Here is a 14,602-nt window from a genome sequence, read left to right as displayed (position 1 = left end):
TATTTTATTTTTTAAACTTACTTCATTTAGTAGTGTATAATGAAGTAATTCCTTTCGAAGTTGTAATTTCAGAACGTAAAAACTCACTTACTATTCATATATTCCAAAAAATTCTTTTACACAGATTTGGGAATATCTAAAAAAAATATAAAATATTCATTAAGTATTTAAATTAGAGTATCTTTTCGATTCGTTATCGCCATATACTATATTCTATGTACTAGTTTCCTAATGTTTCCATATACGAATATCAACTAATTAGCGAAATACCAATTTACTACTACGTTCGTTTACCTATTTACTCATTATGGATCGACTTGACCGTAAGCAGATGGTTAGAAACCTAAGCGGGAAATTCATTTAGAACTACTTTAAACGATTTAAACCTATCTCTTTTCTCTTCTCACATATACTCTCTGATAAATTCCAGTTCAAAGAAAAATACAGAGAATGGATCAACTGGCACAAATTTGAATACTTAATCGTTCAGTTTATTCGTATGAACAATTAAATGATACATATACATGGTGTGTATGAATTACGTGTCTCTCACTTAGGTCTAATACATCGACAGCGATCAGAGGCGCGTACAAAGCATCGAATGAGGCAAAGTACCGCCACGATTGCGTAGCTACGTTAATGATAATAATAAAAATTAAGTATAACTACCCTGTAAAATACGTAATGCGAAAGTTCATTGATATTCATTTATATTTATACTTGATTGTAATTCACTGATACTCGAGAATGATACTATCGTTTCGAAGTTAAGGGTATAAATAGGTGATCGTCATCTACGATTCAATAATTTTATGAATTTCAAAAGAAATCTATGATACAATACTACTTAAGTAATATACAACATCAAATAGTATTGGGTAGTATCAAACAAGCGATCTTAAAAAATTTAGACAAAAATGTCTAGCTTAATAGACATACATAGATATTATACGATAGATCATTATCGTTCATTCAACAGTCATTGATCTCATCCGACATTCAATACTCGAGCAACAATCGTATCATAGATTTCACGCAAAATTTTCGGAACTATCGAATCGCACAAAACGATCGCCTATTTGTATCGCGAATCCCGAAACGAGTAATTTCTAGTAATAGTAATTTCAATACTAGTCTCAAAGCTAGTAATTTCAATACTAGTCCGTATTGAAATTACTTAAGAGCCTCACGAATCCGTTTCTCTGGCGAGATACGATGCTGGCACAGTTTCAGAGATCGGTGTCGTACCAAGCTGCAACCTGATTATTATCTTGCGGCGGTGCAGGAAGCTCTCCTAAATGATCGAAACTCAGGTCACCCTCGTGCGCCACGTCCATAGTGTCCATCGCGCCATATGTCGACCCTCCACCTATTTCCAACCCTTGCATCGAATCTACTGGTATCTGGTCATAACCTGTTTTACATAAAATTTACGATGAACCCAACGTGTTACTCTTCGTATGTTTTGCTACATTAAATCGAAGAATACTACAGTGTCAATGATTCTGTGAAGATTTTCTCAACCCAGTAAAGCACAACCTTGCTAAATAATTGTGACACGTTTTCTCGCTGAGATACTATTTTGCTTTTTGTCCTCTCAGACAAAAATAAAAAAACAAGTAATCATCTCAAACTATGGAAATTTCGTTTCTCTTTAACTTGTGATACTGATACTTTCAACCTATTAACTGGATGGTCCCACGAATAAAAATTTCTGTAATCATGAAATAAAAGATTAACAATAAAGATAAATTTTCTGGTAAAAAAAACTAAGTATAACTATGACACAAGTTGCAATGTTTTTAATGGAGATGGAATATATAAAAAAATAAGATGTTTCTGAATAAGATTATATCCAAAAGCTATAACAGTTTTTTTCCTAATTAATAGGATGAAAGATCGCGTAAAATTAATTAAATTTGGGAAAAAGACAACAAGTGAAGTGATAGCCACAAGATGCATTCGATTAGATTTAAATGGAAATGAAAACAAACAGGAATCGAAAGATTAAATTCGCCTTTGATTCGATCGTTCTTGAGAACAATAACACATCTTATCTAATTACTTACGAATACTTATCTATGCTTCTTTCCACCATAAAGTACGTTCACTTAGAGAAAAGATGATAAAAATACAAATATATCATGCAGAAAAATTTGACAAATATATTAAGGAAAAAAACTAAATGAACACGCTATAATATGAATCTGCTGCACTCTTGATAAGAAAAACGAAAAACAAAAGTAATTAAAGAAGAAAACATTCACAAAACGTGCATTATGTGTAATATTTACCAAATTCAATCAAACGTGTATCGTGTGGCCAGGATATCAAATACAATTTATAAACTATCAAAAGCGTGTGTAAAGTAGACAATTAGCGATTAATCACAAAGCAGAACAGTACATAAGAGCTGAGTATCACCTATGTTACTGCGAGATACTGTTGATAGCCTGTATTTTAATATATTCCGTGGGTTAAGCTGCTGTTAAAATAACATAGAATTAAATGCATTGCTTTCTTCTTATCATCGATTATTTTTTCTTTTTAGAAATAAAGGAGTTACCAAATTTTTTCACTTCGTACAAGAGAAAAAAAGAACGAACACGAGCACAGAGAAATTCGCATTACCAATACCAATTGTTTCTCGATGCAGAACGAAGGAAAAGAAAAATAGAGCACATCTCTTTCGAAGAAGGTCTCAATATAGCGAGTGATTTTTGGAGGTTACATTCGTTACAAGGCGTATCAGAAGTTTCGAATATTAATATCGCGATGGGAAAAAAAGAAGGAAACACCGTGAAAATCCACTTCTGTAAATTCATCTACAATCGATCGATTGTGTCGATCGTCTGAAAGCGATTAATCGGGTAAAAAAAACAAGGATAAGGCTCGTAACTTACCTTGCGGTTGATAACCTCGGCCTCCGTGGCTGCTGTGTACACTAGGGGGTCCTTGTCCATACATACCGTCATAGCCTTGATCAGGGCCAAGCATGTCCTGAAGAGATTAGGTAGCTCAGATCAACACAAAACGTATCTTCTTTGGCAGGCGTGTCTTTAACAGCCGGCGAGGATATATGTCACAAGATACTCGGTGTTCCACCGCGTAGGAAAACATCGTTTAAAGGCGTTACAATAATAATATGAGTAAACGTGAGACGCGTTTATAGCGTTTGAAAAATAATCGCGAATGGTTTTTATGTTATATAAAGGGGGAGAGATGAAACACGAACGGTGATGAAACGCATTCTCATGCATAATGTAACGTTGCAATCTAAGGACGTATCATAATGAAATCATAAAAATGTACATTTATTACTGGTTCCATTGCTCCATTAGGCACGATCGTGGGGCCTCCTTTGAGCTTATGAATTTAATTTGAAACTTCTCAACGAATATTGAATACCGTAAAAAAATGAAACATGAATACAAGTGTAAAATGTTCAACTATTACAACTAATCCTCGACAATTCGTTGTCAATTTTATGTCACGGTTTAGAGTTCTTGCTACGTGATCGATTAAATTTTCACAACTATACCTATGTTGTGCGAACTGGAATAATGGACAATGACATTCACTTCTGCAGACTATCTAATTATACATTGCTAAACTTACATGACGGGGACGATTACGTATGCGAGTACCTGTTACTAGTCAGATGAAATTATTGTATTATGCCCTTGTGGCTCAATTTACTTAACACGATGTAACCAAATGTGAAAAGGAAAAACTGCTACACGAGTTAACTTACGAACCGGTAACAAACTGTTTCACAAGTCGGTTTACACTTGATTCTTAGAATCTATTCGAAAGCTAGCACGGTATAGCATATATACTAAAATTTTATCGCAGCAGCACATGCCGCCAAATGAAAACAAAAAGACAAAAAGAAAAAATCGGGGCTATGTTACAAGGTGTTTATAAACGAATAAATTTAACCACGGCATAAGCGAGACATGCATCGATATAACGGGTTACGATACCTGTAAATCTGGACCCATCCCAAAGTCAGCGTTATTCCAAAGATTTGTATCCTCGCGTAACAGAGAGTTGGTAAGTTCCATGGAAAGTCGTTTCTTATATTCCTGTGGTTTATCTTCGCTCATGCGGAACAAAACGGCTGCCGCATAGGTCGCGACACCTTCATTCCTAGAGTGAAGCAACTCCGTTAAAGGAGCAGTAGCACCTTCTTGTTCGATCATTTCGGCACCTTCTTTATCCGCGGCGAGTTCGCAAAGTACACCAGCTGCGACGCGTTGAATGTTTTCAATCTCGTTAAATAGCAACTACAAATAATGTACAAACGTATTAGAATTAATATGAAATTAATATGAAACATATCAAAGTTAAATTTCAATAAATTTTTTGATGCGTATCAAAATTACCTGCACGAAGATCGGAATTACGTTCTGAGATCTGATAATGACCCTATTGTGTGACTCCCTTGCAAGAATATGGAGCGCTCCCACAGTACCTTCCACTATCTCCTCCATTCGAACACCACCATCCGCATATGCTCCTGATGTCTGCTGACTTCCAGTGCTTGCCACGGATGAACGTTGCTGCTAAAGAAGAATCAATCTTTTCTTAGTCACATTTTGACAAAGACTATTGAATATACAGAATCAATTTGAAAATAACGTTTACCCGTTGTGTCTCAGGGAAAGCACGCATCAGAAGCCTGACCAGATGATGAATTGCGCCGTGATCACGAAGCGGGCCGTGATTTGCTGGACAAAGCGCCAAGTTGCGAATTAATCCTATTACTGCTTTAACCAATGGCCAACGCGAAGGCGGGTGTAATAGTTTCACTATCACTTGTATTCCATAATTTAGGCGGACCGAATTCTGTGCCATTTCAGCTTCTACGTGACGTGACGTTAAGTGACGGAGCGCACATACTGCTGGCTCGCTGATCTCTTCCCGACTGTCTGCATAAATGATCGTACGTACAAGAGCATCTACACCGCCTACTTGACATACTGTTACTTTGTTACGTTGATTATTGCAAGTCAAATTCGACAAGATGCCAGCAGCACATGTGACGACATTGACGTCGGTAGAGCTAAGAACTTGTACAAGACTCTGTAATAAACCTTCCAATCCGTCGACTTTGGTTCCAGCATCCGATAAATTTCGTAACGTCCACAAACAATTCTGGACGAGTCTCTGGCTTGGATTACCGAGATGCATAGCAAGTGCTTGCATACCACCAGCCTCGACTATCACTGGTTTATTACTAAGACAAACCGACAATACTTTCAAGGCTCTCGAAGTCGTCCACAGAAGCTTCTCGTAATCGTAAGAACGCATTATGCGTACCAATTCTATTGGCCCTTGAGAAGCTAATATAATTAATTTGCTCTCTTGATTACCATATGCAAGAATTTGCAAGCAGTCGGTTACTATAGCTAAAAATTTGACATTATCACGCTGCAGCAGAGCAACCATTTTCTGCAGTCCTCCAGCAAGTCGTACTGCCATTTTAGAACCATCCTGATGTAAAAGTAAATTATGAAGAGTCGTGATAGCGTAAAACAACACCGATTCCATTGGTGAACTCAAAAGTTTCACAAGAGCGGGTATACCTCCGCTTTTGAAAATAGCCAGAAGACCTTGTCTGTGATGAGATAAATTATGCAATGTACCAACTGCAGCTTTTGTCGACTCGAGATCGTCACTGTTTGAAATGGCACGAACTAAAGCGGCAACCATTTGTGAACTGTTCATGATAGCATGACGAGATGCTTCCTTCTTAGAAAGTTGATGAACTACCATTGCCGCCTTAGACACAACAACTTGGTCCTCGTCATTTAGTAATTTTATTAATTCTGGTATTGCACGTGTTGCAAGATCTGCATCATCTTGATAGTTTATCAAATTGACAACCGCATGCTTCAACATTTGACTTGGTTCTGCCAATCTTTGAACAGCTGTAGGTTGAGCTGGGTCATATTGCGTCGAAGGGATTTCTATACCCTCCTCTAATGTTTCAGGAAACATAGCTGCACGAACTCGTTGAGATCTTGTATGATTCAATTGTTGATTCATTTCGTCGACCTGATCTTGAGTGAATCCCTGAGCAAATCCTTGATCCAAATCAAACATTAGCTGATCACCCTCCATCTCGTCGTCTTCCTTGCCTGACAGAGATGGTGCCTGGGTGACAGCACCAGAATGTATTCCTGAATCACCCATGTATGAATTCTGTTGCCACATCAAAGTTTGTTCTTTGGCAGAGCCCATGGGTAGATCACCCAAACCTTGATAATTCCCGTGAGACACTACAAAAGTAATTGCATAGGATAATGGAAATATTTCACATACTGTATTCACATTTTATCATACATTGTATATAAAGGTGACTCACTTGGTCTGGATTGATTCGAAGGCATTTGATAACTCATGGCTCCTACGGGAGAGTCTATCCACACCTGAAAAAAAAGAAAACCATGCTACCACACTTGATTTACATTGGTAATGAGTTCGTCACTCGCGCAGAGACTTTCGTAAAACGGAGGAAAAAATGAACGCGAAAGGTGCAATTTAAACTGTTAAAGCGTCAAATAACGATGTCATCACAATGTTTCGTTTCAAAACGCGTTCGACGTAACGTGAGTACCGTGGAAGGGAGTGCGAGAAAGCAATACGAACTAGAATACACCTCTGTGTCGGTCAGCACACGACTAACGAGAAAAAAAAATTTCTTCGATCTCACGACGAAAAGTTCGTAGCCTTGCTTTGCTTCGAAAGTTTCGAAGACGCCACGACGCGCGTAAGGTCAGTGCACTGTATCGCGAAGAATGGAAGGAGGATGTAACTACTCGGAATGTGGGCACGATCGAAAGATTCCTCCGAGCGTTGTTGCAGCTTCCACTTTTACGTTGAGACACGAGCGGAGGACGCGGCGGCTCGATCGAATACGGCTGGGAATCGTATCTAGATGTGCACACGAGGCGCGAACGATGCCCGATTTCCAAAGGTAGAGGGACGCGCGTGGGCGTGCGGCACAACAAAGGCTCTAAGAATGCAATGCATCACCATTTTCCGAGGATCCACGAGCAACGGAAAGCGGAGAGCGGAGGAGAGTGGCAGGGAAGCGAAAACGGGGAGGAAGGGGCAGCAAGAGAGATGTGGCTACGATACATTAATGAAAGAGAGAAAGAGAACGAGAAAAGGAGAGAGAGGACGAACACTTTGACACACCCAGCGTAAACACCGCCGTCACGGAAATGACAATTTTTTTTCCATATCGGTCGACGTAATGGCGAATGATAAAATTCTACTGTGCTTACCGTACAGCGATCGACCGAAGGCGACTTCGTGAATCGTGCTCGAATCAAGACACGAATGACTCACTACCTCACGCTCGATCCAGCAAATTCTCGATTGCCCCCGACGCTTTAATTCACCTATCTCTTCCCCGTACGGAGCTGTTCACCTTTCTTGCCTCGAATCCGTCAACTAAAGATGGCGGAAAACGACGCGGAAAGCCTCGCCTCTACCGCCACCTGTCGTCCACACTGATTCGAGGTTGCAGTGGTGCTCAATGTCCACAGCGCCACCTCGATTAGCCGGTTGTTCTCTCTCCGCAAGGAGAATATTTATCGATTTTTATACCCCTCGCGAATACTCGATCGTATCTAACTCAAACTCGTTTAACTACACTTCCGAGAAGTCAGTAAGTAATTTATTTTCCTTTATTTCTGCCGTTCTTTCAACTGACCTGTACCTTTCAGCATAAGATTCCCATCCACGCTCCTTGTGTCCTAAGTTTAAGGTTATGCGCACGTACATATGTAAATTGAACTCGGCAGAAATGAAAAGTAACACGATGAAACGTAAGTAAAAGTTATCTTTTCGAATGAAATTAATCACTCTAATTTACATAGTTTCGTAAGTACCGCGTGCGAATGTAAATTTATTAACGTGATGCGTAGTATACTTGGGGGGGTATACTTGGGGTGATCGGAAAAAATGAAACCGATCTGCCGGTATGTTAGACGAAAATATGCCAGATGGTGAAACTGGCAATACCCTATAATGTTCCAATATCTCACGTACGAAGACTGAAGGATAATATCGTGCAGTCGAGGAGATCAATTTCAATTAAAAGACAATTCCCCAGGACATGGCAATTTTTTAATGGATTCGTGGGTATTTGTCCATCCACAGTAGTCGAGAATTTCTGATCGAGTTCAGGAGTAAATCGTGCCAGCTAGACAGCTAGAATGCGCACAAAATAACAGACACTGGAGTCCAAAGTAAAATATACTGGCCGTTTGGCGGGAACACCATTCGTTATCGGCTGCGCCCACGCCGATTAATTTTCGGATGCGTGATGGCGGTACCGTTCCTTCCGTTCCGTACAGTGATGATACATTTTATGTCAACGCTGATATTGAACGGATAATCGGAAAAAAGGAAAACGCGTTTTGAAATACATCATCGTGCCGATATTGAAATATCGAAGCGCAAAGCTTCCTGGAATAAATTTACGCCCGTTCTTTCAATTAATAACAAGCAATAACTACGTTTTGCATAATTTCGAAAATAAAGGAAATGGTTTCCCGCATTTGGAAATCTCGATCGATTCACCGCGAATGTTTGCAATATTTGCAACGAGTCGATGGTATGACTCAAAGAAACTAAAATTCGCAATAGCCTGTAAGTTTAAATGCAAGAATCGCATACTCTTGACGTTAGGTTCGTATGATAATTTCTCGTCGATGTAAGTTTATTAAAAACGTTCCTCCGGCCGGGAGAAGGAGTTTCCTTTTAATCGAAAAGAATTACACGCTATTTTCGCCCGGCGTAAAGATCTCGAATAAAATATGTAACATGGAACAGGCGGGCAGAATTTTACGATGATTCATCGGACAGGAGAACACACACTTTTTTCACGAAATATTTATTTATTTATACGAGATTCGACTACGACGTATTCTTGTCGGTTTCGTTTATTTATGAGCTTAAAGGGGAGATCGGTGTAGCCCACGCTTCGCTATATCGAATATATACTGCCCTCCTTAACCAAATGAGCGATATCGTACCGTTTAGTATCTTTGAGTAAAAAAGAACAGGCGTAGAAATGCTCGCCGCGGTCTCACTGGTCGATCGATCGTTCGGGAACGATCATATCATACGAGTAAAAGGATCGAGCTCTCGTTTCGTTCGTTTGCCCGGGCTCGAGTCTTGAAATTTCGCATGGTCTTCGAAAAAAGCGAGACACCGTCTTGAAGGCAGGCCAGGTAGAGAGCATAGAGGGTGACAGATGCCCGTTCAACGGTGTGTCTCCCCACCTACGCGGCATGCTGCTGACACGAGCGTTTATGTCTGCATAAATTCTCATTTGAGCCCCGATAATAAAGTAAGCACACGAGGGGGACGGACACACGTTGCCCGGTTCGGCGAGCACAGGCTGATACATAGATCACCGTTGAACGCGGGGCAAGAAAAGGGGGAAGAGTCGGGCAGGGTTGCGAGAGATAGAGAGAGAGAAGGAGGGAAAGAGAAAGAGCGGTTGCGAGAGAACTAGAGAGGGAGAGAGAGAAAGAGAGAGAGAGAGAGACCAAAGACCGAAGGGATGAGGAGCTCAGGGGCTGAGAGGTTCGAAGGGGTGGAGGGACCAACGATGGCTAGGCATATATTTATGTGTATCTATATAAGGTACACACGGGCACACGTTGCCTCTCGAACGAGTCGCTACACAAAGCTGGACGCACGCACATACACAACATTCTCGAGATGCAACGTGCTTAATTATATGCATTCTCAGAATCTGCGCTGCTCTGCTGCGCTTAATGCCCGTGTATTCTGCAATGCCTCGTGTTTACGCGGCGAAAGGGAGGATAGTCAACCGTACTTCATTTACCGTTCCATCTTGCAGACGAACGGCTAATAGGACCGTATGGAAATCATCCTCGATCATCAACATTCTTTTCCACGGACCGACTCGCTCGAGATATCGAGTGGTGAATCACACGACCACTTTGCATCGTTAACCTTCGTTATTTTATAATATAACCGAGTGATCAAGTTTCTTGTATCCCGTGTATGATCAAGCACGCGAAAGTTTTGTCCATTTTGGCCGAAAGTCTGATCCATGGAAAGGTAGGAATGACCATTCTCATCCCGAGGGATGGAAACGAGTCAACCAGAGAAGTTTCGTAGACACAGTCGTATCGTCTGGCACGGTTGATGGAGTAGTCTCGTGGCTAATGTCGAGCGAGGATAGTGAGTACAATCAGCGTCGAGGACGACGACGACGACGACGACGACGACGACGACGACGACAAAGACGACGAACGATACTCGATTCATCACCCTGGCCGAAGCCAAGGGACTCACGCAACTCCCAAAACGTAGACGTACTAGCGCCAGGAACGCGTCGAACATTGTGATCAGTGTATCTATGATGAAAATACATTGCGACAAGTTACGAAAGTTACGAAAGGACTTCTAACGAGACCTCTTTCCGTATTTTTACTTTTTTTTTTCACGCTTGAAATACCAATCGAGATGTTCACGATAATGGAGTTAAATAATGGAAAAGGATAATCTTGTGAATGAGAGAGGACTACGAGAAAGTGAGCGAGAGGAAAGCACGGGACGAAAAGGAGGCAGAAAGATACGAGGGTAGCGTGGTATCGTGGTACCGGGCAGCTCGTCGAGATGGTATCCGGGGCGTGCCTCGTGTACCGCGGCGTCGTCGAATCGAAACCCTTGGCGAAGGTCATCGAGATCAGCGCACTCAGCACGTCGATCAGACGATTTTGTGCGGCACACCTGCGCTCAGGCTTATCCGGTCTGCGCTGAGCGGCTCCTCGCGCGCACAGCGTGTGGGTGCGGGCTGACAGCTCCTATCGGAATGGCTCGGATAGGTTATTGGAGGTCCTCAAATGGTATCGAACAAGGTTCTGCTGAGACGCACGGGAGGGGTGATAAGAGGGAGCGGTTTCTCTAAGTATCGCGAAAGGTACGCATACCACGACGTACCTACGATGTAACGCACACGGAGGCCGTACCAACGCGTCCCTGCGCGAGCAAACGAAAGTGTGCGGTTACTAGCACAGTTCGAGACCGTCTCGAAGGTATACACGTCGATTTCCGTACGGACATAACGCGACTCTCTCTCTCTCTCTCTCTCTCTCTCTCTCTCTCTCTCTCTTTCTCGGCTGCAACGAATGTGTGCGTAAGTTCGAATGCACGCGCGTGTACGAGTCCGAGATTGGCCGGTTTACTCGATGCCGAGGGAAAAGATACTGCGGGACGTGGCCATCACTGATGAGCCAACCCACACCGTGCGACAGCGACAAACAGGACAGCACCGGGACAGGACAGGACCGTCTCGCTCGGTATCAGGACTGTAAATCCGGGATTTTATTCGCCCGGTATCGAGGTTTATAGTGTCCTCAGTGGTACGGGCATGTGTGCGTCGTTCGTTGGCGTACGTGTGTCTGAGTTATGTTCAACCGTCTCGCGGCAAGACGTTTGCATATCTCCGCTCTTTCGCTTTCCTATACGAACGAACGTCGTCTCCGGCGGAGACGAACCGAGCCAGGGTTAAAGAGAAAAGCAAGGAAAGAACGATCCATACATACACACACACACACATACATATACCGCCCATCCTCCTCCCCCCGGAGAGTAGAACTCCGTTTACTTCGGTCCGTCATCCTCCGCCTCTGTTCGCGAAACGAGACCTTCCTGAAAAACGCGCGTTTTATCTTGGCCCCTCCGGTATCCCCCGGTATACACCGGGTATTAACCGGCTGTCCGGCGAATCGAATTTATCGGACGGCCTGGCTTTATCGAACGCCCCCACTTAACGTCCCGCTTAATTAGACACCGACCGACCGGTGTGCTTAATGACGGAGGAGTCCCGATGACGCCAGGACGAGCGCTCCTACTGCCATTCGATCCTCTTTGACGCCCTATCGCCACGTCTGCGTGGTCTCTATGCTATTCCTTTCTAACCGTCAGATTCTCTCTTGGCCCGGAGACCACACCGACCTCGACTCTCCGAAAAACCTTCGCAAATTTTTGCCGCCACTTTTTCGACCCAGCTCTGTTTCCACATTTTTCTTTCTCGTTTTATTTCGCTTCTTCTGCTTCTTCTTCTTCTTCTTCCCTCCTGCCCTTTTACGCCGACTATTCTTAACAGTCGACGTGACTACGTCGTGCCTCGGAGTCGATATCGTGATCAAAGAGAGAGAGAGAGAGAGAGAGAGAGAGAGAGAGAGAGAGAGAGAGAGAGAGAGAGAGAGAGAGAGGAAACGGGAGTGGCTCGTTATCCCCTTTTTCAATCCCTTTATACGTCCGTTCTTTTTTCGCCAGTTCGAGGAAAATCACAACAGCTTCTGTCATATTACAGCGTAGCGAGAAAAAAAAAAGAAAAAAAAAATGGGAGATCAAAGAATGAGAAGGCTTTTGGATAACACCGATTACGCACCGATGGTCGATGGTAGAAAGATGGAATAATCGTACGTGTTCGCGCTACCGGGTAACTTTAATAAGACTGAAAGATAAAGTCGAACGCCTGGACGTTGGCGAAATCGTCGGGACGCATTACGCGGCAATCAGGGGACGATAATTTTCGTGTTACGTGACAGCGATTGGCCAGAACTGCCGGCAACTCGACAAATACTGTTTGTTCCTTCTTTCGTTTCGCCGACGAACAAACGAAGACTTTTCGGCGCCAGGACTTGTTTCGTCGCGATACGTTCACTCGGTTTACTTTAACAATCGCGTTTGTCGATCTGATCGCGACAACGATACGATCGAACATACCGCGCAGTTTCTTTATTCTTTCACTGTCGTTGGGTAGATATTTCGCGACAGAATAAATGGAATCAGTCGTTATTTAGGACATTAATAAATACGAGAAAGTAGAGCTATGGTATCTGAAGCTTGAGGATAACTAACGAAATAGAAATGAAATAAAAATTGATTATGTGGATTCCTCAGGAGCTCCAAACTAATCAGCTCCACTTTTATAAGTTCCACAAGTATACGTGATGAATTTCCGATTCTCGAAAAATCGTGCATATCATGCATTCATTTATTAAGTTAACGTAGATAATAGCAAATTACAAAAGAAACTTAAAAACTTCTATTCGCAATGTCATCGTTCTTCTTCGATTTTTTTAACTTGTAAGGTTCTGAATGACGCGTATCTCAATCTTTATGATAAATCTTAAACATTTCCAAGTTACACGATGTTGTAAAAAGATTAATCAAATTAAAAGTCAAAGTTAATTAGTTTCTATAGATTTGATCGACTGCGGTTGACTCTTCGTTTCTCAATTTTACCTCGTGAACAACGGAATAACTTCTGGAAATTTTGAACCGAATAAAGGGAACCAAACAGGCCGTAAAGAAAGTGATGAAAACTCAGTTTCAAACCGGCAGGCAGGTTTGAACTTGGGAAGAAGCAAGAGTGGCTATAATCATGCTCGTAAGAACTCGTTTGTTTCGTTGTCGCGTGAATTCGCGCACCGGTGCAACCGCGGCGCGAAAGGAAGGCCGAGTAAAATAAGAAACGATCGGGGTATATATTACGGCGCGTAGATACGTAGGAGGACCCCGATCGCGTTATCGATGCCACGTTGGCCGAACTTTGCTAGGGCTAACGATAAATTATCGGGATAGTATTAGAAATTGATTACGCACCATTGATTATTCGGCCACCACGAATGCTGGTACGGTAAATACTGGTTATTCGGCAATAATTTATCAGAGATTAGTATTAGTTCCGTTGTTCTGGTTTACTCCTAGCTAGCTAGTGGAACTCGCGCAAGGAAAATCGGTGCCTCTTCGTCACCTCCGAGAGAGGTGGTTCCTCGGTCGAGCGGAAGCGACAATCGCGCCTCGCTTTTGAAAAAAAATGGTTGCACCCTCGTGTTGGATGCGCGGATGGTAGTCGCGGCCACTCGGTGCACGCGACGGGGTTTGAACGATCGGCACGCAGGGACGCGGCGGCGGCGGTTGACCGCGTAGGAAAGAAAACGAGACTTATAGAAATAAATTCAATTGCAAGAATAATTATCGCCGCTTATCCGCGTATAAAGTAGGATATCCTACGGCAGGACTCGTGACAGGTACCAATTACCTTCATAAATGAGAAGCATTCAATTCAATTTTCATAAATAAGAGCTATTCAAATGAGTGGGGTGAGGTGAATCGGTGGATAACAGCGAAGAACGAGCAACGAAGGAGAAACACAGAGGGAAGAAAAAAAGGGGGGAAGGGAGAAGTAGAGGAGGAGGAGGAAGAAGAAGAAGAAGAAGAAGAGGAGGAGGAGGAGGAAGAGGAAGAAAAAGAAGAAACGAAGAAAGAGATGACGAGGATGACGAAGAAGAAAGGCAATCGGAGGAATGGAAGGCGTCGAAGAAGAATCCTGGAAGGGGGGAAAGGAAGAGAGAATCAGTCGAAGAAGGTGGAGAACGAAGGAGGCGGGCTGGCAGGCGAGTTTTGGTGGCGGGGAAGTGATCTAAGCGATGCGACAGCGGGGAGTAAGCTGGATATATTGCCGCCTGAGAGCGCGCTGTTTTCAACCAATTATTTCTACTTGTGGTTGCATGACGGGTACGGGCAT

General features: G+C 42.8%; 1 protein-coding gene across 5 annotated transcripts; it reads right to left on the bottom strand.

Moving 5' to 3' along the window:
• Positions 1-469: 469 nt before the first annotated feature.
• Positions 470-7,503, bottom strand: LOC122529349 (armadillo segment polarity protein). 5 transcript variants are annotated; one of them, XM_043655377.1, is made up of 7 exons: positions 7,299-7,503; positions 6,374-6,437; positions 4,651-6,287; positions 4,389-4,568; positions 3,987-4,289; positions 2,904-3,000; positions 470-1,414 (listed from the first exon to the last, which is right to left on the bottom strand). In XM_043655377.1, the coding sequence occupies exons 2-7, from the start codon at positions 6,408-6,410 to the stop codon at positions 1,230-1,232; spliced, it is 2,439 nt and encodes an 812-aa protein (XP_043511312.1). In that variant the 5' UTR covers positions 6,411-6,437; positions 7,299-7,503; the 3' UTR covers positions 470-1,229. The 5 variants fall into 5 exon arrangements, with proteins under 5 accessions (XP_043511312.1, XP_043511311.1, XP_043511310.1 ...); XM_043655376.1 differs by lacking the exon at positions 7,299-7,503 and adding an exon at positions 7,045-7,118 and having other exon boundaries at positions 4,389-4,565; XM_043655375.1 differs by lacking the exon at positions 7,299-7,503 and adding an exon at positions 7,045-7,116.
• Positions 7,504-14,602: the final 7,099 nt, after the last annotated feature.

Source organism: Frieseomelitta varia, unplaced genomic scaffold (genome assembly GCF_011392965.1).
Source record: "Frieseomelitta varia isolate USP_RPSP 00005682 unplaced genomic scaffold, Fvar_1.2 scaffold_285, whole genome shotgun sequence".
Taxonomy (NCBI): Eukaryota; Metazoa; Arthropoda; class Insecta; order Hymenoptera; family Apidae; genus Frieseomelitta; species Frieseomelitta varia.
Note: the sequence above shows the minus strand (reverse complement) of the source record. Positions and strands in the feature narration are given on the sequence as shown.

Coding starts and splice junctions, on each gene's coding strand:
- LOC122529349 (XM_043655375.1), bottom strand. Junction 6,288..6,373: donor TTCGAATCAATCCAGACCAA/GTGAGTCACCTT, acceptor TTACTTTTGTAG/TGTCTCACGGGAATTATCAA. Junction 1,415..2,903: donor CCGAGGTTATCAACCGCAAG/GTAAGTTACGAG, acceptor TATGTAAAACAG/GTTATGACCAGATACCAGTA.